Raw genomic sequence first — 25,198 nt, forward strand, 5'->3', positions numbered from 1 at the left:
TATATATATATATATACATCAATTTCACTTTTTTGGATACAATTGTATTTCTAAATGTTTTAAATATAATACAGCTGAGACATTTTTATTAATTAATTGGGCAATTTCTTTCCAAATTTAATTTTGTAAATATTCCGCTAAAAGATGATTTGCCATATCGCTATTATTTTGCCGAAATATTTACAAATTAACTGCGCAAACAGTTATCGATATTTTATAAAAGATCAAAGTTACTACATCTATTTTTTTTAATATACCCATATAATTGCAGCATCACAAATTTCATGCAAGATTTCGTCATGTAATTTTATAAATGTTGTGCTATCGGGGTAGGAGTAGAGATTAAATGCAGGTGAAATATATTGAAATAATCGAATATTGAATAATTCTAATATTGAATAAGCCTTCCCTTAAGATTCAATATGAAGAAAACAACAATAAATAATAATTTATATCAAGGTAGGACGTAGTTTGTATCAAACTAGGAATAGCATATATAATGATATATGCCGAGATTCTTCATTGGCTCTTCAAGTTCGACAGAATTAATGCAGAGTCGAAATTTCGATTCGGGATGTCCTTTGAGATGTTGAAGATGCTTCACACAAGAGTTGAGATACTTGATCATATATTAGGCCACAGTTCTTTTTCATTTATATCATCGAGTACCATATCGAACTATGAACTTTCGAGTGACTGCAAATCAAGCGTTCTTCGTACGAACACCATTCCACTCGTGAATCTGCCTTTTAACGCGGAGATAAATATGAAGCGGCGTTTTCCGGGGTAGCGAATCGCGAGATGTAAGTTACACAAGGAGTTCCGGGCATGTAAATGTACCGTCAGGCACTTGCGACGACGGTTGCCGCGAGTTTGTGCTTGCAAACTTAAACGGACGCGGCCAAACGTGAAATCATAAAAGTTTCAGTTCGCGGAAGATGTGAGGACCGGGGATCCGCGGCGCCAACCGCGCGGCCGGATATATAAGCGGGCTGTCGCGGTATATTTTAGTAGCCGTAATCACTCGCCTTCGACGGAGGATCAAACTCACCCGCGAGCTTTCCGCGAACTCGTTGTTTGAGTTGTTCAGCCGCCCGCGATTTATTCGCTCGACTCCCGATACAAGAAAAAATGTCGTCCCCCTAATGCCTTTATTTTATTTCCTTTTTTTCTACGGGATGGATGAATATTGCCGCATTCAGCGTTAAACGCGCGACTGGGAGTACAGTATCTATATTCGCAGCCAGCAGGTTATTCGGAACTATCGCGCTTTTATGTACCGTGCACTTTTATCCGCCGTCGTTTGGACGCAGGGAAGGGCACATAAGCGCGGATCGACACCGCGAGATGCAACCGAGGGTGGAAAGGGCACGCGAATGGTAGACGGAGCGCACTTTGCATCTCGAACGACCAATTACGTGCTCAGCCTGAAATACGCCACATTAAAGCGCTATATTCCAACGAGCGGGACAAACTGCCGTATCGTGACCCACTGTCCTCCTGCTGTCGGGCTTCCTAGTCCGAAGAGTGCGAATTTTCCTTTCGATAACGGAGCCTTATTAATTGCAACTACACAACACGCGACACACATTTCTCCAATATGAAAATCTAATTAAACAATTTTGTCTCTCTTGTCTAACACTTTGACGATCGTACGCACGATTTCATTCTGCCAGCAAGTCGTGAACAAATTTATTTTGTTCATGATTACAATATTGTAGAAACTTTATATTATCAACGCGTAGATTTATGCGTTATGTATGAATAGTTTTTTCTTTAAATCCAAACGAGTTATCGAAATCTGTCGACGGCAGAGGACAATACTTCCGCGATAAATTAATATGACAGACAATTTCTTCAAGATCACTTAATACACTGAGACCACGATCTGATATAATCTAATATAACGGTATGGCGTTTCCATGCCACATTATATCGCGTATAAGTCAACCGCAGCTTTACGATTCCGCGCATTTAACCCATCGAGCGATGAACCATCGGATAGACAACCCTAACTGGAAATGAAGGGACCGAAGGAGAGCCCTCGTGAAGCTCTCGACGATGAGATCCTTGCTTCCTGTCTCTCTCTCTCTCTCTCTCTCTCTCTCCTTTACTCTCTATCTCCTCTCTAAGGAGAAGATTGACACAGAAGGAGGCTGAGAAGAAGCTACTAGCTCCTCGCTACACCGCCGCGATGCTGTTATGCTTTATGCGATTTATCTAGCCGTGATGCCGTTCTCTCGCACATTGCGCTTTTCTTCGCAGGGTAATGCGTAGCACCGCGAGAAGAAAACGTGGATTGCTCCATAAAAGTGGCAGAAGGAGGACTTTTTGAATAAGCAGATAAGCTCGCATTCGTGCGAAATAAACGACAGATTGTTCGCGCGATCCAGTTTCCAATTTACGATGCTAATATCGTTAGAAAGAAAAAAGAGAAAAAAAATGTTCGGCGCCGAGTTTAATCTAAAGTCCGTTCTAAAGTTTCGAAAAATACGACGCAATATGGCCGGGAGATCCTCAAAGCTTGCTCGCGATAGGAGAAGGTAGGCAAAGTAAAAAAAAAGAAGTGGCTACATGCATGTGTTCTTCTGAGAAACATATAAACGTGAGGTGCGCGTTGTCGCGAGACGGCAAGAGAGAAAGAGAGACGGTCAATAGAAGGACGCGAGACACGAGACGAAAGTGTAACACGAAAAAAATTGATGTGTTTTATTTATATACAATATTTACAAAGGCGTAGTGTGAATCAAGTGGCTATAAATGTATTCCTCCGTACGCTTGAGCCTGTGAGAAAGCGGCGCGAGCGTGTATGTGTGTATGTTCTCGTTTCCCCGCGAATCACCATCAGCCATGGTCCAGGGGCCTCGTATACCCTGTTGAACGATGGTCGACGACCCAGAAGTAGGCGATGCAGACCGTCTGGATCCTCTCGTTCGTCCGTCTAGACCGCCGCCTACTTCTCTCCTCGATGTCCCAGCCGCTGTTTGACCCTTAAATGCAGCTCTCTTGGATGCTCCTGCTGATCGATTCCGAGTGCGGCCTCTGAAGGCTGTAGAACGTCTGAAAACCGACCGAAGAGGTAGAGCGAGGAATTTGAGACAGTGAAACGAATATCGATTATTACAGACAATAGCCGGTGAACACTTCTCACGTTCTCGCTGATCGAGAGCGGCAGATATCGCGCCGGGCGATTAAAATTTATATTCGATTATTTCGCGTCCGCGCCGCCGCCGTGGAAATTTTTATTTAAGCGAGACAGTAAAACAAGACGACAGAGCTTACGTGACATCATTGCCATTCGATACGATACCACACCGCCACCGGGTTAAATCGAGTTCGGAAGATATTTGTCTAAGGCTTAAGGTTAAAAGATTCTATTTCGACGGAAATATATGATACCACTTAGAAAAATGTAGAAGCGACGACTGGGAATTGAATTCGATTTATCCGCGCGCGGAGAACTCCTTACTCGCTGTATCGATATAGAATTTTTATAGCGCCACTTTTATGGTATTTTTATAATATGAAATATACACTATATAACGCACACACCATCCTTTGCCGGTGATGCAGCAGATGAATTTTCTCAATACTATGTGCATCGAGACGAAAAAGCAGGCTTCCCTGAACGAAATGATTTGTCATAATTATTTAATTAATCTTAGGTGCAGTCGGCATATTAAAAGTTTCAATGCTTTTTTTTCGATAAGTTTTGCAATATACCTCGTACCCAATAGGAAAATTTCTTGAGAATTACCAAAGAGAAGATTCTCCTATTGAACACCGAGAGTGTTGCGAAAGTCATCGGAAAAAGAAGTGTTGGAACTTTTATTATACTGATTGCACGAAGGGGTATTCGCAAACCGACGCTTTCGCAATAATATTGATCCGAGGGTCAAGGTTTCCCAGTTTAAATCGTTCATCAAATAGATAGGCTAAATATATCATGGAGCAAAGAAAGGCCGAGTATCTCAAAAACTATTAGGCGCGAATGGAAACGCTCTCGTTCTCCGGAACTGGCTCGCCGGTAGACGACGATAAGCGGGATCGTAAAGCAGACCGGATCGAATTCGAAAGTGGTTTTCTGTGTTCGGGGAGCTATCGGCGAACGTGCAAGTGTACGCGGTTGCTGTAGATCGCCTTACATCAGAGAGTTCCTCTTCGATTCTGTCGCCTTATATCTCGTTTTAATATCTCGAAGCGACTAACAGACTTTTCAATTACGCAACATCTCCGCGATGTTGACTGAAATTATTGCAAAGAGACGGTAGGAAAGCTCAATGACATGGAATAATCGATTCGTTCCGCGTTAATGTATCGCCTCGTGATATCCTTTCCTCGAATAGCGAGAGGTCGCATCGTTCCTCCTCCCTTGAGGTATACCCTCTCAAGGGCACGGTCTCCGTTACGAGAATCAATATTGCGGATAAAAGTCGGATTACTCACGTTTGGCGATGCTCTTGGATAATCTGAATCTTCTAGGACGTCGTGAGACATCTCGCGTCCTTCCAGCTGACGTGGTCTTCGCGGCAGGGACCCGTAACGAGGAAGCTTTCTGTCTGGAAGAAGTCCCAGGGTGGACTTAGCGTCAATCGCATAATCGGTTTGAAGTAAGCTCGCGGATTTCGCAAAGTATTTTGAACTTCTCGGGCAACTTTCGCGGCGTTTCCCACTCGCGGGCGGCACTTTCTGTTACTCCTACTGTTTTGTTTGCGCCGAAAGTTTCCGGCTTGAAGGGGGGAATCGAAGCTGGGGGAGCGAGAGAGCTGGGAAAGAGTGCCAGGTGAAGGCGTTACCTCCGCGATGTCGCGAGAAACTGTCCGGGGATTTATCGACAATAACCCCGAATGTCCGGCTGAATCGAATTGATTTGGAATTTTGATTCGGAATCGCAATCGGAAATAAACTATCGTCTGTTCCTCCTCTCTTGCAACTCGCCGCGGATACGATCCATGTTTTCTCTCGTGCGTCGGAATTGCGGAAAGAGCATGTGTATCTTTATACGTACACACGCATCTACGTCTCGTACATGTTCTGGCGCGAGTATGCATATGTCGATATATACTGGAACCGCCCACATACCGTATGTGCAATTTTCTTAAAAGTACCGTTAACGCGCGCCGCCGGTTTAAGGTGAAACCCGATATTCTGGAGATCCTCGTACAAATGCGGCAGTTCCATCAGTCTAAGTAGAAATTCACAGAATGGGATGGCCGGTTATGCGCGGACGATATGCCTCCAGTCCTTTCTTAAAGAAGCGCTTGTAAGATTTAAATGGTAAATCCTTGTCCTTCTCTCTTTCACTTCCCCTCAGTCCCTTCCCGACCGGGAGCTTCAATGTTTTATAACTTGATACAGCGAATTTCCTCAGCAATGTTTTAAGAACATCCTGTTAACTGTAAAAAAAGTAGGCCAGGGCATCGGACGAGCTGTAGGATCGATCCCACAGAGTGTTAAAAATTCCGAAACCTCGCGGTCGGGCGGTAAAGAGTATTTGGCATTCTCTTCCTATTCCTCTCGTTTTATCCTTTGAATGTTTCATCATCGACAGGAGTGCGGAAATCATGCGAGAATTGTTCAACGAATATTCGCGTTATCAGGCAAATTTACCAGTGAGATGATTAGTCAAGACCGTCGTGGGGATGAGATCCGGATTGCCGTCTTCTTCTTCACCTTTGCCGGCGAAAGTCGCGATGCTCGGTTGCTGGGGTGGCTTTGGCTTCGTGGGAGTGGCCGCGTGCCTCCTCCAGAGTGCCATTAGCACACCGGTCACGATTAACCCCAGGCCGGTCGCTGTGCCCCCCAGCCCGATTAGAATCGGTGACATGTCGACCGAGGACGTCGATTCGCCTGCGAACGAAATTTCCGCTATAACTCTGTCCGTAAAATGATATTCCGCGATATAACCGATCCTTCCCAGCCGAAATCGCGTTGCGAGTAATGCCGTCGGTGTAAACCGAATATTTCTATACTCGGGTACTGAAATTCGAAGATATTACTCGGGTACTCGAACTAAAAAAAATGTTGGAAACGAAAGAAAATATTGGATACTTCAAATACTAATTTGAAAAATTTACGTGTCAAGAATTGATAGCACCCTGAGTCAAAATTTTAGCTCTGTATTAAACTTCTAATTCTATAACACAGTGGGAGGTAAAATAACAAAATAAATTTAATTTTCAATTTCAATTCTAATAATATAATTTAATCCTATTTTGACCTTAGCAATATTTTAGATTTCTGTTTTCACTGTTTTTACATCAAAATAGGTTGTTTAAAGTAGCATTAAAATTAAATCTATAGAATCATGAGAGAGGAGTTAATAAGTGTCAGTAGGTTCTTATTAATTTATAGGCCACCTAAGTAGGCGACTACCTTTAAATACGTCAAAGTAACATCAAGATTTCGAGGTAACTCGGGGTAACTCCCGACAATAGATAGATTCGGTCTTCTTTTCTTCCGCATCTACGTGCATCTATCCATATCGATCTAGCTATTCATTTTAACGACGACGTTACTTCCCACGACACTTCTCTCCCTTTTTTCCTTCAGTTCATCTCAATAAGTTGCTGGTTGATTCGGCGCATAGCGTACGCCCGCTTAAGATTTCGCGGCAGTAACTGCGGTCAGCCACGGATCAGACGCGGCCCGATTCCAATTTACCTGTCCGATTTACAGTCGCGTCGCGACGAGAGAGAGGGCGTTTTCCCCGGTGAGCGTAATCTGTTTCCAATTAAGGCGCGGCGTCGAGTCGATCGTTCCGAACTTCGTGGCAGGTTGCATTACGGTGGCCTAACGCTGCGGCTGATTTGTGAGTCGCTCCACGAGAGAGGCGAGAGAACTGCAGCGGATTAGGAATAGCTCCGGCTCTGCGGGAACGACGGGTCGTCCGCGTCGTTTCCGCGCCGTCGTTAATCATTCGGCTTAAACCGCGGCACGAGTGTATGCGCGCGCGCGCGTATGTGCGTTAACATGCGGGTGTTAGTGTATATACACTCGCCGTGCCGGAATTACTGCGCTCTTCTTCCGCTAAGGCTGCTCGACGAAGAGTTGACTTTCTCGATGGTCTAATAGGTAACGGTTATTTCTATGGGCCGTTTCGAAGAAACGTAAGGTACCGCGGCGTAATCGTAGCACACATGTCGGATATGCTTTCAGCAATTATACGGGTATTACACTTCCCGTTGGCTCATATCGATCTCCCTTATCTAATGGAAACGCGAAAAGGAATTTAGGAATTCTGACCGCGACGTTGTCCGAAAGCTTACGAGTGTCCCGGTTTAGCGTGCTTCGCGCTAACTAAAACCTTATATTAAGATCCTGTTAAAGTAAAGCCCGCCAAATTCAAATTAGCCAAAGATCGTAGATATTGCACGATCGCAGATGTAGGATTATACAGAGTATGTTGGTGCTCCACTAGCGCTCCATTTAAATTGTATATTTTTTTAAATCGATACTACGCTTCGCGTGCAACCCTCGGAATCTTCGTTCTGTTAAACGACTCGACAATTAAATCTCAGGTTAAGATTATCCCAAAAAGAGTCTAACAATTCGATCGATATGATATCATAATTGGTAACTTTAATGCTCTTAGATTTTTTAATCACGTGAAACATTAATAGATTTATGAGAGTCGACGCAGATTGAACACTTTCACGTAACATGCTTATTAACAGTTTAAAAGGTTCAAAATTGAAGAGGGTTAAAACATTGTGTTTAATATTTAGTATATTAGCAAATAATAATAAGATCCCTTGATAAGGCAGTAAAATAATTATGCTCACAAGAATTAAATTGCATCAACTTTTACAGTCCTTTTAACACGTTGAGAATGCTGGTCATCGGTGACCGGCACTGCGACATACCGCATTTTGTTACATATAACATATAATTGCATGAAAAAAAATGGCTATACGGTTAATAAAAAGCTAATGAAACAAGGTAAGAGATATATGTAACCTGAATTATATTTATTTACTGCAGTTTTAGTGGTTTAATTATTAATTAGACGTTTGTACGATCAATGAAAATCAGTACGATATTCAACGTGTTAATATGTTTTATATGATTAAATAATATTATGTTGGCGGATTCCAGACTGAATCAGTTGAAGCCCTCCCTCTCTCTCTCTCTCTCTCTCTCTCTCCGAATCGCCCTTCAAAAGTTCTTCGTATCGCGACGTTTCGTTAACGCGAAACTGAAGAATCCGTGGACGGAAGGAATGTACCGGCATGTTCGGCACAAACGTGAGCGTGTAGCGAGGATCGTAATTCGATCGCCCTGTGTTAAACAGGTATCCATGGAAGTTGCGCGTCGCATCGGGCAAACAACCGGTCGACTAATTTGTTTCCAATTAACAATCAAGTTTCAGTTAAATACTAATTAACAAGGCACAAAGCGCGCCAATTCTGCCATTGACTGCGGGGACGTAATTGAATACGAACGAGGCATCGGGTATACGAGTTTGCTATGATGGACTCCAGGGAGAAAGCGCCGCTTCTCTCCCTTGAAGGTCTTCCTCCTCCCTAAACGAAAGGTCGCGTTCGCTCGGTCGCTCCGCGTTAAAACAAAGCACGCTAAGCGGTATCTGATTCTGATTTCGCATTCTGATTTCGCGAAATTCGCCATCGATAGCAGCAATATCCCTCTCTCTCTCTCCCCCCCGCCTGCAATAAGTCACAAAATTACGAGGCGAAGTTCTCGTATACAGCGCCTCTTCTATCTGATAATTCGTACAATTAACGCACGATCGACGATTGAATTTTTGCCTGAACGTTTCGCCCCTTTCGCGCATTTCGACTCACGTACGTAAGAGTGGTTGACTCACCAACGTCCTTCGCCTTTTCGAAACTTATCGTTTTCACCGGTGTCTCAACACGCGGGGTACGTAAAATTTTAATAGCCCGGATTTGATAACGCAACCGAGTGACGCGAGCAAGTTGAAAATTTTACGTTGAAAATTAACCAAGTTGTAGTCACGGTCCTCGTTTGGGTATTCAAGGGGAGCGAAACGCATCGCTCTTGATTTGTATATCAAAAGGGGTCACACGCATAATTCAGAGATTATATCTTTGGGCGCATATATCTTCGTTACATCTCCGCCGTCTCGTCGAGCGTTTTGTCGGGGATCAGCGCGAAACGACGACGATCGCTCGCACGATTGGCGCGAGAATCGCGCTTCGATCGGGTGTCGAGGAAAACGCGGAGGGGTAAGCGGGCGGCCGGCAGCGGAATGCGGCGGAAAGCAGAATGCATAATAATGGCTCATAAATTTTGACGCTCATAAATTTTCCGCGAGGCTCGACCGCGCATGTTTCAGCGAAACCGGCAACGGCCAGGGTTGACCTCTCCGCGCGGCGAACTGTTCAACAGGGATCATTTGCATGTCGCCGCTAGCATTTCCGGTTGGCGTGACGCTACGACCGTTCAAATTGAAGTGTGAAACTTAACACGTCCGTTCTTCGAGCGCGCGCGAGCTAAAGTGTAAGGGGAGAAATACACGAGAATCCGTCAATTAATACCCGCCGATCGTTGGTTTCCATCGATTGCGCGGGAGCTTCAGGATTAATTGCCCGCAAGTCAAAATAATGAAAAAAAAAACGAACAAATTGCGAATTGATCTATATTGTATTTAAAAGCGACATCAAAAGTTTGACAGTAATTCAGAGCTTGGAAATTATTCCATTTCGAAGGACGTTGTATATTTTTATCATCTTTATTAAATCAACTGAAATAAAAATATAGCACATTGATGAGAAAAATAAAAAAAAAATATTTTCGTATTTATAATATTGTGTATATATGACTACCTCAATTTTTCGTTTTAATATTAATATTTACTAGATAATTAGATCAACGAAGATACGATAAATCAATATAACTCGAGATTCGCGGGTATCTTTTGCCTCGTTCCATTCGCTTTCTCCTCTTTGTGGACAATTAGTTGAATCTTTATAAAACGACGGCAAAATGATCGCGTTCTTTGTGGTCTGTTTACTCGTCGCCTCGATCGGAAAGGATGCCGCAGGTATCCGCTATTTGAAAGCACCGCTTTTCATCAAACCTCGTTCGTTTGCGGTCTTTTGCGGTTAAACAAAGCAGAACTCTTTCATCACCGTAATTTTTACAGTTTGCACGTTTTATCGGATGTTCTCTTTTTTATCTGTTTCTTCCTCTTTCTTTCTTTCTCCCTTTTTGCAATACGGAAGTTTATACACAGAAGTTGGTAGGGGATCGCGGATTTTCCGCGATATACGATTTTTACCACACCATATTTTTGCCGAAGTCCGAATAACGAGCGAAGGGCCAGCTGGCCGATCGATAAGCTGCGATTTGATGCGAACGTCAGCTCGCCGGGGGTTGAAAACGGAATAAAGGGCGCTCGACGGAACGAAGAAAAAAGCATTGGCAAGGCTCCCGCGGGGGTACGAGATATCGATTCCGCCCTGGGCTTTATTTGCATCGTGATTGAAAGGATTAAGGAGACTGGCTTCTTGGAATTTCCTCCAGGCGTCGTGCCATAGACTCTCAATATTTTTGGCAGTATAAATTACGAGCTGTGCGAAGCGTGTCGGAGATATAAATGGAACAGCGCTATAGGAAGCAGGCGAATATTAAAATTGAAAAAAAAAAAGAAGTACTACTCTCCGGACTGATGCAGAGTATACGTTAGCCGATTTAGGCGACGTCGAAGTTCAACTTGCGTGCTTTAATCTCCTCGCCTTTGCGCCTTCGTCATCTCACTCGCGGAAAGAGATGAACGATGCCAGTTAAGTGAGGTGAAACTTGGCCGACATCAAAGCAAAGGCAGACCGCACTTTGTAACGAGCGAGATTGCATCACCAATTATCAAACAATCTGCGTAGAATGATCGGGCCGGGCTTTTGGAGGAGGTGGAAGAGAGGCGATGCACTCAGAGCGAGTTATCTCCTCGCTCATCGCCCGACGATGGGGCCGCTTGGACTTTACGGAAACTCACCGGTGAACTTGGCTACCCCTTTCAAGGGGACTGCTATGGTGAACGGCTCACTGGAGCCCTTCGCGTTTACCGCGTAAAGAGTGATCTTCGTCGGCTTGGACAGCTCGAACTCCCAGTAAGGGCTCGGGGACTCCAGACGCCGTTTATCCACGAAGGCGACGAATTTCTGCGGCAGACCGCCATCGTATCCCTCGACGCAGGATATCCTCACCCAGGAGCCGTTCTGATTGTAGGTGGTGCAGTTCTGCAACGGGTAAGGTCTGCCTGCGAAGAAGATGCGGCTTTGAAGATCGCGAGAGCGAAAGAACGACGGAGAGAATGCAGTCACCGATTAAAGTCGCAGAGTCGCTTCTTCAAAGGAGACATTTTCATTTTTCAGATAGAGTCGCACATAAACACGCGCGCGCGCGCGCGTATATCTCGAGCTTCATCCTTTTATTCTACCTCAGTATGTAACTCAGTTCGTATTTCTTAGCAGTATTTTAAATAAATACAGATGAAAGGAATGCAGGAGAGGATAAAAGTATAGGGATGCTTTCGTCGGTAAAGCGATTCGCGAATCAATAGCGAATTAATAGGATAAAAGTGATTTGATGAGTTAATTGGTATACTCTCTTGTGATCTATTTTTTCAGAATTAATTTTTAATATAACGACTATAAAAATATTAATAGGAATTAATTTGTTGCGACAACATGCGATGATTTATATGTGGCGGATAAAAACAAAAATATTCAATTTCCGATCTTTTTGCATATAACTTCCAAACACGTGTCGTGTTTTTAAATAAATCAAAGCGAGACCAATTAAATCCGCGGAAAAACGCAGCAAGCGCTATTTTTCAAGCTTCACAGGAAGATCGATAAAAATATTTATTTGACGAAATATTTAATGAAATGAGACTAACGAACTAACAATTTAGTATAAATCAATTTCTCGTTATTCAGAAATTTTACATAGTTAACGTTTGATATTCTAGTTGTCGAATGCGATTCCGCAATATTTAACATTAATTTTCTTTTGATAATATAATTGTTAGTAGCTCCTAAATTTTCTTGACATTTTTCTCATGAACGTGTGCATAAGTGCGTATTTTTATTTATTCCAGGAAAGTTTTCCTAACATATATCACATACCTTTTTCTCCTTTTATTTGTTTCTTTTTACGACAAATTCGCGCGAATGTTACGAGATTTTTCCCGAAGATCGAGCTCCGAAGTTCCGTCGATATGAAAAAAAAAGTGAGAAATTGCTGCGGCACGGACGAGCCATTTCGCGAATTTCGCTTTATTGCCCGGCGAAAATTGCGTCGCGATGCCAGTCCGTTTTTGGGGCAATGAAATTATGTTCCGGGAGCGTCATTATCGACCACGCCACGGTGGTGCATTAACCGAATCGTGTTGTACACAAACGAGACCGAAAAATCCCGCAGCGCTGCCAGTGTCCATCCCCCGAGGATACCGCCGATATCTTGTCCGTTAACAATCGAATTAACTCACCAAAAGTACTAACCTTTTCTCTTCTACTCCCGTCCTTTTCATTCTTTATTCAGCTCACAATTCTCGATGCGCGATCGTTATCGGAGACAAAGCGTTAGCGTTCTGTCACACTGTTGTTCCGACTCATACAATAAATTTCTTTTAAGACGAGTTTTATGTCGAATCGTCATCTCGAAATAATATTAATTCGGTTTTCTTTTGTATCATCGACTTTAGTGGCGAGTTTCCAAATTTATAGAATTTATAGGGATTGACGTAAAAGGCAGAAGTAAAATTGTCTCTCTCTCTCTCTCTCTCTCTCTTTCGTGAATTTTCCAAAATTTCCGGCCCGAGTGCGGCGAGAGGCACGACGTCGTTGTTACGATGCGAGTACAATAAGTGGAACAAGACGGAGGTGGGTTCGAAGAGTCGCAGCGCGTCCTGCCGGCGCGCATCCTGCCATTATTGCAGGTTCCACTGCATTTATTTTCGCGGCGCATCGCGCGCAATTGCTTTTGCCATCGCTAATCTCCCGGAAAGTGTAAAACGGAAGAAAATAGTCGGGGCTAATAGCACCATCGTTGGTTACAGACGGCGCGGCTGCGGATTAAAGCGTGGGTTAAAGCGGTTGTTTTTCGTCATCTGTTTTATTATCCGCGCTTATATCGCGCGTGTTACTCGAGGCCGTATACCGGTTCTCGAGGGGATACGACGGAAATTTATAACTATCTCGCGTTCGCCTTGAATTCGAAATTACGTCGAATTTGGGGAAAATTTATACCGGTGTCTCGTTGTTTTGCTTTCAGCCACGTATCCTCGCCGACGAATTTATAGCCAATTTCTTTTTAGAGAAGATCCCATCGATATGTACTTTCGATCGTCTAATTTGCAACGTTACGTTTCTCTAAAATTGTTCATATGTCCTAAATTAAATTTCTGTTAAAGCGATGTTTTTCTCTTCCGTCTCTTCTCTCTCTCTCTCTCTCTTTTCCTCTCTCTGAAATTATCAGGGAACAAGCTTTTGTTGCGCTCTCTAACTTGAATGCTTATAAACTTTCCATTATTATTCATAAATCCATACTACGTCTGACTTAATCGAGCCACTAACGTTTCCGGTTGAAAAAAAAAATATAGCGAGAAAACTACCACAACCCCGTGCACTAGCTCAATTAGGAGCAGTCGCGACTCGCGCGCGACTTTATTAAAAGACGTTACGTGCAGAAAAATGTGAAAGCTTCGTTTTTTCGGCAGGGAGCAGTCTAACGCGATATTACACAAGCGCATGGTTACAGCCGCTCGCTCGTTTAATTGAAAATTATGTCCGATCCTCGTAAAGTTCCCCCAGAGATATCGCTGTTGTTTTTCGCTCGGCGGATTTTTCGGAAAATCCTTGAGTCATCCTCTCGGAATAAAAGAGAAGAGAGTCGACGGCAGTTCCAAGACATCGGTGAATTTACAATAGATTTATAACCGATGCGCTCTTACGAGCGCATTCGACGAATCGAGGTCGGACTTTATCGCTCTGCACCCCCTCCCCATCGTTCGTAGCAGCCTAACGTGAGATTACACGTTACATCGCGGAGTTGCTATTGCGCCCCTTGTTTACAGCCTCTTCAGGGCTAGCTTACGAGGGCAACGTGCGTTGAGAATAACGGCACTCGCGTTTACCGCCCTCGCGTTGTTCCAATTAAACGTAATTGAACACTCGCGTCGCGAAAAATCATGTCGTTCGACAAGAAATGAAGCTGCGTGAACTACGCCACTCCGACGTTGACGAAACTCGATAGGTTTGTTAAGGAGCAAATCAAAGGACTTCGACGCGTCTTCTTTTTCTTTTCTTTTCTCGCATCCGCTATGTGTCTCCGTTCAACGGACGCTGTCGTCATTCGAAATTAAGTCGGTTTAGTGCCGTGTTACGACGTAAAACGGGAACAGAGAGAGAGGGAGAGAGAGAGAGAGAGAGAGAGAGAAAGAGAGATTACCGAAATCGTGCGTCTCTGGACCGAGACCATCGCAACTATCGAGGAATAGTCTCGATCGTCGTGGCGCCTCGAATGCGTTTTCTGGAATGTGTGAGAAAAAATTAACAGAAAAAAGAGCAAGAAAACCAGTGTCTGGTAATTACATAAGAAATACATCCGGCTGGCGCGCGAAATAAATTATGTGTCCAATTACCGCGGGGGAGAGACACAGAAAGCGCGGACGGATCGTGCTGGAGCCCCAGAGAAAGTATAGTCCACGATTGTCCGATCAGTGTTGCTACATTCGGTGGACTAAATCGATCCGGTTGTCCGTTCATTCGCGCGGCGATGTTTCTGTCCATCGGAAACGCGGCTGGCCGCGTAGCACGAAACGGACACGACTTTTCCGGTCCATCGTCGGGTCCAGGAACTGCCGGCACGACGGCGGCGGCGACGACGACGGCGTCGGTGGCGGTGCGACAGGCGTTATACCTCGTAATGAACATATTCAATTACGGTTTTCATTAAACTTTCGCAAAAAAACGTGCAACCGACGCAAATGAATTTCGACGTGGCGCCTTTCGTGCAACGTCGCGTCCTTCTCTCTCTTTCTCTTCCATTCCCTCTCTCTCTCTCTCTACTTCTTTTTTTACTCTTCTATTCTTATTTCATTCGTCTTCTTAATTCTCACCATCACGCCCACCAGATTTCCGCGCAGTTTCCGCGCGAGACGTGACGTTTTGCGCGAGCGGCGGAGCGCAAAATGTTTGCACCGTTCCGCGCTTCATCCGTTGAAATCGCGTATTAATCTACTTTAGATTTAACAGCGAACTTCGAAAGATACGGCGCGAGGCGAAAGTATTTTCTCTCCAAGAGACGGTCGATTTCGAGCTGGCCAGAGGAGGATTCGCGTTTCAGAGCTTCGATGCGATAAATTTCCTGCGAGCGCGGAACGGCTCGTGTATTTGCAAATGTGCAGTCGACAATATTGAATTTTGGAAAGCTGAGAGGATTAGTTCACCTAAATATTATCTCTTTGCAATGCGTAGATAGCGGCGGTAAGCTTTATAACGGTCCTGTGGATATTATATTACTTAATTATGAAATTAATTAAAAGATGCCATTAATTACGGCGCTATAAACTACTAAATTATCTGGATGCAATAATCGTTACGTCGCCACTAATTATGGATTAACATTTGTGCACAATAATAATATATACGACGAATATAGAACAGGAATAACAATTGATAATGAATAGCAATCAGGCGCGATACGTACCCCGAATAGATAATATTGCTGCGCTCGGGTTTGCGTTTTGTAACCAGTTGAATTCATTAAAAATGCATCCTATATCCTTTTAGCCTTGAGTAGTCCTTTTGTGACAGACGCGCGTATAGAAGTGTGAAAAAAAAATGCAGACGAGCCGCATTGCGCAACTTTTGCGCTCGTGGACAGTAATTAAACGTTATTCTTTAGCGCGGGCAGCATTTTTTCATGTAAACGCACGGACGAGCAAGGGACCCACGCAAACGATCCTCTTCTGTGTCTATTATTCAAATTTATTTTACAAAAAGAAGGAAAAAACTCGACGGAAATAGTTCCGTACTTCAACGCCCCGGAAAGAATTCTTTGATCATGCGAATGCAAATTTTACGCATTTTTACATTGGGTAGAATTCAGATATTACGGATATATACACGCCCACGATAAATCAACGGACAAGATCGGTGCGCTGCAAAACACACGTGCAATTATTTCCAGAGGGTATTCAGTGCAACAAACAATTTTTGTTTCTCTTTCGCACAGAGAAACTAAAACCGTACTGCAAGTTTAATATTTGTTGTACACTGGCAACCGATAGTTTACGGACTCTGCAAATCTGTTTTGCTTCGCTTCTTTTTTTACATGTGTCGTCAGTTTAATAGTGTTTCGCGTTATACGCAAACGAACCCCGGGACTGGCTTGAATACGCTTCGACATAGAAAATAGAGCTCGAGGTGTGTAAAAACACAGACGATTTTTCGATTGAATTGCGATAAGTAACCGGTCCTCGTCGCCGTGATTAACCCGAGGTTTCGCCATGCCATTAACCTGAGGTCGAGTGTGCAATTGGGGGCCATAAAGGTTGACGCATTTATTTTTCAATGCTGCGATCGGTAAGGGAAACCGGGCTTATTGTCATATTATGATGTATTATCACACCTTTTATATATTATCGGATTAATCGCGTTAATCAATTGGAGAATATTACACAAAATATTTCACTACATCTTTAACATTAATGGATAAACGAAAGATCTTTGTAAATTGTTCTGTAAATCTGTCATATTGAAAGGATTAATATTCTCCCGTGATGTCCCCGTTACAATTGACACTTGTTTTTCGAAACAAAAGTTTCCAAAAGAATATGCGTGGAGAATTATGGTTCCTCTTGTGCATCTCGCTAAGGATTCAAGAAGCCAGGTTAAGGGTTAAGTCTGGTGTCGCGAGAAGGAAGTACGGGCTAAACAAACCTGCGGCGATGACCTGGTACAGGCAGGGTTGTTTAGAATGGCCGGCCGCGTTACTGGCCCAGCAGCCCAGGACCCCGTAATCCATATCAGTGGACGGGGTGTAGTTGAGCCTGCTGATGGTGCCATGGCTGGTGTACTTGGTGGACGGAACGTCGTTGAGGTCGCCGCTGCTATTGAAGGTCCAATGGAAGGTCACCGTGGTAGGGCTGGCCTCGACTTCGCAGATCAGACTTATGGTCTCGTGCTTCAGGGCGCCGTGCACCTCCTCGGGCACGTTAAACGGCGGTGGAGTGGCGTTCTGGTGCCGCCAGCCGCCTGAGTTGAGCACGTGCTTGCAAACGGGCGCGACTGAGGCATAACGATCTAGATTGGCGTGGTTTCGTTGCGTTACGCGCACGAGATATTCGCACGAGAGCGATGCACCATCGGAGATACACTACATTGATTGTTCAGGAAGGGACGAATTCGCGAAAATGGAATCTGTGTAAAGGGTTGCGTAGCAAACAGATGTAATTGCCTTGCGGACTTTTACGCGTCACAACTTTTTAACGTTGCTCGCTTCGAGCTTCGTATGAAGAGATTCTTGACGCTTGAAAGATCGACTGGTCGGATCTTGAAACTACCTTCGAGGTATCGAATTACAAGTGTATTATTTCGCGGGAGAATATCTTTTATCCGCTTTTGGGCTGGATGTTATATCAGCAACCGAACGTGGGACGTTATATCAGCAACCTGAACGCTCACTATTAATTAGAGGATAGTGTTTGTACTCGGCGTATTGAATTTGGCATAATATAGCGAACAATGTGAACCGTGCATGTTTTGTTGACCAAAATACGTGCAAAGTAAGTTACCGTACCTACATACCGTACATACATATATACACACGCATACTCACGCGCACCCACCGCGTACGGGGCTGGACTCGCGATTTAATAGATGATTTAATTAATAATTACATCGCGTGCGCGAAATATGCGGCCGTATGTGAAACGCAGCGGTTTACGCGCGGTTCATTAAACCAACGTATCTCTATTACTGTTCTTCGAACGGGAACGTGCATAACTGCAGCTTTTCGCGAATCAGCAAGATGAAAGCGCGCGAGCGCATATATTTGACATTTTTGTGCTTTCTCGCTGCTCCCCCTCCCCCCCTCTCTCTCTTTGGAGCGAGCGCTGAACCGGTAAGAAGTTACCGTTTTGCACACACGTGCACGCAATAACATTCCGCCGATGTGAAGCTGCATCGTCGTCTCTTATTTCCAACGCGGCGCCGCTAAATTTTTCGAGAAATATCCCGACGCTCGCGCTACCGTTGTAAAACACGGCTGGACACGGCGTCGGACAAAAGATCCGGATTTGCCTCGATTCTTTTGCATAAGTGTTATATATGTGCGTACATGTGTGAACGGTGAACGGGATGCGGATAAAGGATCGATAACTGTCCGCGGGCCTCTACCGATGTAACCGGCCGTTTTATTTATACTTTCCGATATTGCAAAACCGAGCGCGAGGATTTACGCGACGCGGGTACGCCGTAAAATATCGGTGATGTCGCCCAAGTAGTAACGCTCGCGCCATGGTCGGCCGCGAGATGGGAATGAAGAAAGAAGCCGGAGATTCGCTAAATTGCAATCGTCGATCGCGTCTTACCGCAATTGAAATTTTTCATCTAGCCTTCCGATTTCTCGATTAATGTGCGCTCGTGTTAAGCATAGTTTTTAAATGTGAACTCGAGACCTCTCGCTGTTTTCTTCGGGTTTCGACTTCGCAGGGTTTCGGCGAGTCCGAAACGACAGCTTGACATTGGGACAACGAATGAGTAAAACCGTCGATCGCGTATTTTGCCGTAGTTGGAATTTTTGAGCCTAAAAACCCGTCAACACGAATCCTCCAATTAATAATAAGCACTCGTTTAGTATATCGTGTAAATGTCAACTCGAGGTCTTTCTCTCGTAGAACTTTAGCGAGCTTTATGCAATAATTGAATATTGGGAAATTAGCGGGGAGAAATGTCGATTGTATGTTTTGCCGTGCACGGAGAAAAAGATTTTTTTGTATTAAATAAAATTAATTGAAACAAATTTGTTCTTTTGGAATAGAGCAAAACGGAATAGAGCAAACGAACGAACATTTGATTCAACAAATAAGATTGTTTGGTTCCTCAAACAATAAATTATTTGAAAAAAGTAACACTATATTAGAAGAATATCAAGGAACTTCCTTATTTCAGGGGAATAATATTTAATATATAATGAAATAAATTTTGACATATTGTATAAACGAAATATTATTTTCTCGAAATATAATACTGTTTTATCTATTAACATGATTTACTCCGGTGAAATAATATTTCCATTCAAATAAAATGATATTTGATATTAAATTATAATATTAAATTATTGATATTAAATTATTATATTAAACGAGACCAAGTTAAACAAACACGTGTACCAAATATAAAGAAACCGCTTTTTTTCTGCGCAGCTGGAATATTTGTCCGAAATTCTCCAATTAATTCGTTCGTTTAATCGTTCAGTAATCATTCTTTAATTCGTCGTTGACTCTCGGGGCTTCTCGCTGCTTCCTCTTCGGAGTCCAGCGAGCTCGAAGCTTGATAGTTTAATACTGAGAAACCGGCGGCGAGGGTCGCGGAGCACGTTGCGGAGTTTCATCGCGGGAGCCAGCGAGCTATTAAGCGACGACGCTTTCACGAGGACTCGCGACGGCTCTCGCCGTCGGGCAAGAGCGCGTAAAACATACTTACACATAACCTCGAGATTGACTACGTTGGACTTGGCGCGGCCTTCGGCATTCGCGGCCATGCAGGTGTACCCTCCGGCGGACTCTCGAGTTATGCTCTGCAGCACTAGCGAGTGGTCCGACAGCACCACGCCGGTGCTGACGTTGTGATGCAGCTGCTCCTCCTGAATAAGTAAACGACACCGGGTGTCTGAACGTTAAAGAACTGGAGGCCGTCGCGCGGAAACCACTCGAAAACGAATCTCGCGTCGCGGAATCGTGCGCAACGCTCAACTCGGACCCATTGTCCGAGTAATATTAATTAGTTGCGTGATAATGTATCTCTCGAGTAAGGCTGCACTAGATTCACAACACGACAGCTTATCGGCTTCAGCGGACGCTACACCGAGAGAAAAACAGTTGGATGGACAAAATCGACAACAGTCATTTTCATTCGAGAAAATAATACCCACTGAACAAATTATGCGTTGGCGCAACAATACATCGCGTTGACATAGTCGCTGACCAAATCGTAATCGCTGAATCAATTGATGCAACTCATTACAGCAAATGTATAATTTATTCAGTGTACTAAACGTTGGGGTTTGAATATATTCTTTTTCCCGTTTAAGCCAAACTCCGTTGATTCGATCGCCTATTTTCCTCAGTATATGCCCGATATCTTTCAACTTGTTGAACTCCACGGAATTTTTCACGTTGATAGCGTTCATTCAGAAATTAACCGACTTCGGGAAACCATAGCGTGACATGATCCGTTTCCTTCGATTATTATGCGCTCGGTCCGACTAATTTATAGGGAAAGAGTTGAACGATCTCGCAAACATCGGAACACGCTGACGTTCACGCCTGTCGTGCAACCGACGATGTAACCAACGATCGCCCCGCCAGGTCCTTACGCTGGGCGCTGCGCGTTTCCCCGTTCGCGTCAAATTCCCGCAGGAGCTGCCGGCTCTCATTGTTGCCAGTCGCAAATAAACAAATTTGTCTTAGTCTTGGCATTCAGCTCCACTTCCGCCTCGGCGAAGATCGCGCTCGAGGAAACAACCCGCTGCGGGTTGTCGTCCGCTCGAGGAGGTCGGACAAAGGGAATTTACGATGTACACTTGTCCCCCCTCTATCTCCTCCCATTCCTATTTCCCGTCTTCCACTGTCTAACCCTTCCTCTCTCTTCCTCTTCCTCTCTTCCGCGTTTCCCTCCACTAGAATAATCCTATCGTCTTTTCTACGTTTTATCGCTCCTTCATCCTGATCTCACCTCATCCTTCTTCCACATCCACTCCTCCATCGGCGATTCTTCCAGCGCGATTCTTCCTTTTGTTTAATTACAGACATCGCGAATTTCTCTCCCTCTCTCTCTCTCTCTCTCTCTCCATCTCTCCCCCAGTTTCTCTTTTTATGAGTAGTGCTCGAAGTAACGGAAATCGATCGTCACGTCGCGCAACATCGAGGACGTTAACGCAGCGTGGCGGAACATGGAATGTCGGTCCATTTGTCGAAATTAGTTCGGACCGGAAGGATGAAGGACCCTCGGACGATGTTCGCGGGAGAGAGACGCGCGCGAGAACGCGCGCGTGTCTGCGGGCTGCGAGATCGGTTCTCGTACACGGCGAGAGCGGGTCAGATCGAACGAAACCGAGTCGCGAACAATGCTGGGAGTGAAGGCGGATGTAGCGGGTGGCCTCGGGGGAAGAGGAACGCGTTCCTCGTTTCGCCGCTTGTTTTAGATGAGTAATACGAGCCCCGTGTCTGCTTCCGCCCAGCGTTCGCGGAGCGGTTCTCCACGGAGAGTAGTACGTGTCGGGAGCGCGGGAGCGTTTTCGCGCGAGAGACAGCGGGGAATCCGCCGTTTATGTACGGCTTCTTGCGCTTCTTGCACCAGCACGATCGTCAGAGCGCCTCTCGACGAAGCTCGCGAAGAACGAGCGCGCAGCCGCTGTCTTTTTTCGTCCCGATGATCGAGAACGCGTATCGCCATCACAGCGCATCTCACAATCGGACTGTAAATTTGTTTAACGGATAATCTGTGATGAATAAACGTGTTTGTCGACGAGCACGAACTATTCCCACCTCCGAAAATTCTCGCGCAAATGGAATTTCCTATTTCGACGGCCGCCGCCAAAATAAACAGTCCCGTCCCGTGGGATTCATCTATGGAGAGGATTCTCTTCCTTTCTCTCTCGCTCCCCCCCCCCCCCCTACCTTCTCTCTCTCTCCCTCTCTCTAGTCTCGCAGCCGTTTCCGCGTGAATTCTCGCGTGTTCGCCGTCGTATTAGATGTTAAATATACGTGAGAGGGTGATACGAGCGCGTGCCTCGTTTCGGGAACGTGAAATATATCTGCGTCACCGGTTATAATATACGAAGCCCCTTGGACGGGCACTAGACAAGAACGATAAGTTCCATCCCCCTCCGCCACGTGTACGTGCGTCTTACCATATACATCCCGTCGCGAAGTTCCGTTCGGGTTATGCATAAGTGAGGGGGCCAAATCCTTTTTTAACTTTCGACTCGCGCCTCGGCTGTTATTCGCGGCGTTCGCCCACGAGCGGAAGAGAACTCCCCGAGTGTAGGAATATCCCCCACGTCGATGCGATCATACATTCTCGACGGGAAGAATTACAAAAGCGGAAGTCGACGTAGTCCCGTGGAATATAACGCGAGCGTTAAATTCGAACAGCAGCGAAGTATAAATCGTGCGATACTTGCAAAGTTTCTTTCTAAATAAATACACACACACACATATATATATATATATATATATATATATACCGCGCCAGCGGCAATTTTTCATCGTGTTTCTGCGGCGAGGCGAAATACGTCGACATCGAATTATTTACAGCGTTTAACAGAGCCTCGCATTCCCAAAATACGCGCGCGACGTCACTAATTGACGGCGATTCGATTTTCATTCGATCGTCGCAAAATGCTCGACGCCGCCTATAATACAGACGGTAATGATGTTATATCATGGGCACGATGTAACGCTCGACGCAACGTTAACGTAATAATCATGTCCGCCGATTTCGGATTTATATTCCGGTTGACCAGGCCCTTTAAACGGGACGTTCGTGACGGCACGACGCGAGCGTGTCGCGACGACACGCGCTCATAATGAAAAATATCGAAATATCAAATATAGAGAGGAATGAAATATCAAATAAAATGACAGACGATTGTAACTGTACCGGCGTATTAAGCTGCTACGTTTAAGTCCAAAATGCATACGCAGATTTATAAAACGTTAACGTCGCGCGCGCACGGATCGGAGTGATTTTAAATCGAGCGATTCGCCGCACTCCACCGAGTAATCTGCCGTCACGAGCCTGTCCTCGATCAATCTTTCTTTCTTTTTTTTTTCCACTACACCTGAGCGCAAAACTCTGCGCCGCTGTTGGCGGAACAATTAACGTCAGTAACATCGAACTTGCAAGAGAGCACGGCGCGGCCGCATGCACGAGATCGACCCGCAATCAACAATGCTAAATTATACAAGGGACATTAAACAATCGACATAAACAAGCCGGAATTACAGCGATGTAATCGCGTGTGCGTTATCGGGCGCGCGCGGGCGGATAGAGCGAAGCGAAAACGCGGCGGTCCTGGCGAAAGGTTCGTTCAAATATTTGTTCGTCGCGACACCGTGCGTTCTCCTCTTTCAGTTTCCAGGCGAGCTGGTAGTTGCGAACCGATCCGTGGAATGAATCGCCGTCGTTCGCCTGAATGCCCGTCTATCCGCGTGCACGATCTGTATCCACCCGCATGTACGCACGTACGCGGAAAAAGTATTCTCGCCTGGGGCGTCCGACGAAATTCGCGCGATTGCTACGAGATTATTTTTTTACGAGTCGAAGACGCGCTTCACCGGCCGTTGCTTTGCTATATTCCCGTGCGCATCGCCGGCCGGATTAAAGCGGAATCGCAGGAGGGAAAACGCGCAGTTTCACGATGAAAAAGAGATAACGACCTGATACGCGCCTTTTTTTGTCCGTTTCATTTATAATGGATGATTGTAAGATAATAACAATGGTAATGCCAGCAATAATAATAGTGACGACGATAATGATATAAAATCATGTAAATAATTGTAAGAAAATAATAGTCGAGCGCGTCCGATTCGTGATTTCGAGTTGGTTGATCAGGCTTGCATTAACGTTGAATTTTTGATAAAGACGCGGTCGAAATGCGGACGACCACTGGCGAGGGAGGCGACTCGCCGCAATTTTCGCGATACGCGCGTTCTGACGACCGCGCGTGTACCATCCGGCGAGCCCAATGAAATTTTTGTCGCGCGAACGTTTTTACGGATTGGTAAACCAACAGCGACCGGTGAATCGTGGGCAATTTATCGGTTCGGTTCGACGAGCAGCACGGGGACGCGCGGCGAGGGACGCGGGCGGGAGGTGACAACGGGTGCTCGTAAATTTACAATAATTTCGACGAGAGTGCACACCGACGCTCGCGGCTGCACGAATGGCTGCAGACATTCCAAATTGCCCTTGCTGCACGGGGAAAATTCCATTCGGTCGGACGACGAACTTAGGGACCACCAGTCGCCGAGTGCGCGATCGCGCCCCCGAAAATTCATCGGGTCGAGCCCTTAAATCGTCGCGAGGACGCAGAAACCTCGGCGGACATCCGTGTCAAGCGCGTCGAAATATAACGGTAGTAACTGAATCCCGACTTTCGCGCGTGAAGCGCAAACGAGCGAGAAAAGGGAAAACGGCCAAAACGCGCGATTCATTTTTTATACAATTATTTCCTCCGTTACGGGCAGTTCCCCCGTATTTCCAGACGCAAAGATCTCCGATTCAAAATAATTACACTCGCCTGCTTGTTTCCTCTATATAAAAGTTGTCCAATTAAAAGTTCCCCTCTAGGATTCACACCGGCGGAAGGAGATTCGCGACGGCGTGGCACACGAACGATACTGAAACCGGCGCTCCTCGATTTCTTCGCGCGATTCGCCGGCTCGTTTATCCGACACGAGCCTCCTCCTCCTCTTCACCGCCCTCCCTCCCCAGCTGCCATCCGTCGCGCTGCTCTCGTGGCGGCGTGGGATCCGGCCGATAAATAATTCGCGAAATTCTGCCTGAAATTCCCCGGAGTCGCGTTACGGTATCCAGCCCCTTCAAAAAATTCCCGTTCCCTCCGGCGCACGCGGCTCATTCGTTCCCTCGCTGGCGACTATCCGAGGGAGAAAATCGCTCCGTAAGGGCGCGCGAGAGGACAGCCCTCCTTTGTGCCGGGTCCTTCGTCCTGCCTCTTAAAAGTTTAAAGAGGACAGTCAACGTTCTTCCTCTCGTACGACGGACGCTCGTCTTTTCGTTTAAATATGCAACAGCATCGTGCTGCTGGAACGGAAACAAACGATCCGCGAAATTGTCCGAAGTTAAGAGTACGCGTAAAAGAGACAGACGGACAGAGAGAGAGAGAGAGAGAGAGAGGAAGGGAGCAAGTAGCCGTCAAGAAGTACTTCCTATCCGAAAGAGAGCTCGTTGTCCTCTTC

At 45.4% G+C, this 25,198-nt stretch overlaps 1 protein-coding gene across 2 annotated transcripts in view; it reads right to left on the reverse strand.

Moving 5' to 3' along the window:
* Positions 1 to 2,713: 2,713 nt before the first annotated feature.
* Positions 2,714 to 25,198, reverse strand: part of LOC106750209 (nephrin-like) — a 207,696-nt gene continuing 185,211 nt past the window's right edge. The window contains exons 10-15 of one of the 2 annotated variants that reach the window (XM_014630391.1): positions 19,698 to 19,857; positions 16,932 to 17,279; positions 10,979 to 11,242; positions 5,611 to 5,850; positions 4,447 to 4,555; positions 2,714 to 3,060 (exon numbers count right to left, since the gene is read on the reverse strand). In XM_014630391.1, coding sequence (XP_014485877.1) covers positions 4,479 to 4,555; positions 5,611 to 5,850; positions 10,979 to 11,242; positions 16,932 to 17,279; positions 19,698 to 19,857 — 1,089 coding nt within the window. In that variant the 3' untranslated portion in view covers positions 2,714 to 3,060; positions 4,447 to 4,478. Of the gene's footprint in view, positions 3,061 to 4,446; positions 4,560 to 5,610; positions 5,851 to 10,978; positions 11,243 to 16,931; positions 17,280 to 19,697; positions 19,858 to 25,198 lie in introns of both variants that reach the window. The other variant, XM_014630381.1, reaches the window with a different exon arrangement.

Source organism: Dinoponera quadriceps, unplaced genomic scaffold, assembly GCF_001313825.1.
Source record: "Dinoponera quadriceps isolate SergipeBrazil2010 unplaced genomic scaffold, ASM131382v1 scaffold37, whole genome shotgun sequence".
Lineage (NCBI taxonomy): Eukaryota > Metazoa > Arthropoda > Insecta > Hymenoptera > Formicidae > Dinoponera > Dinoponera quadriceps.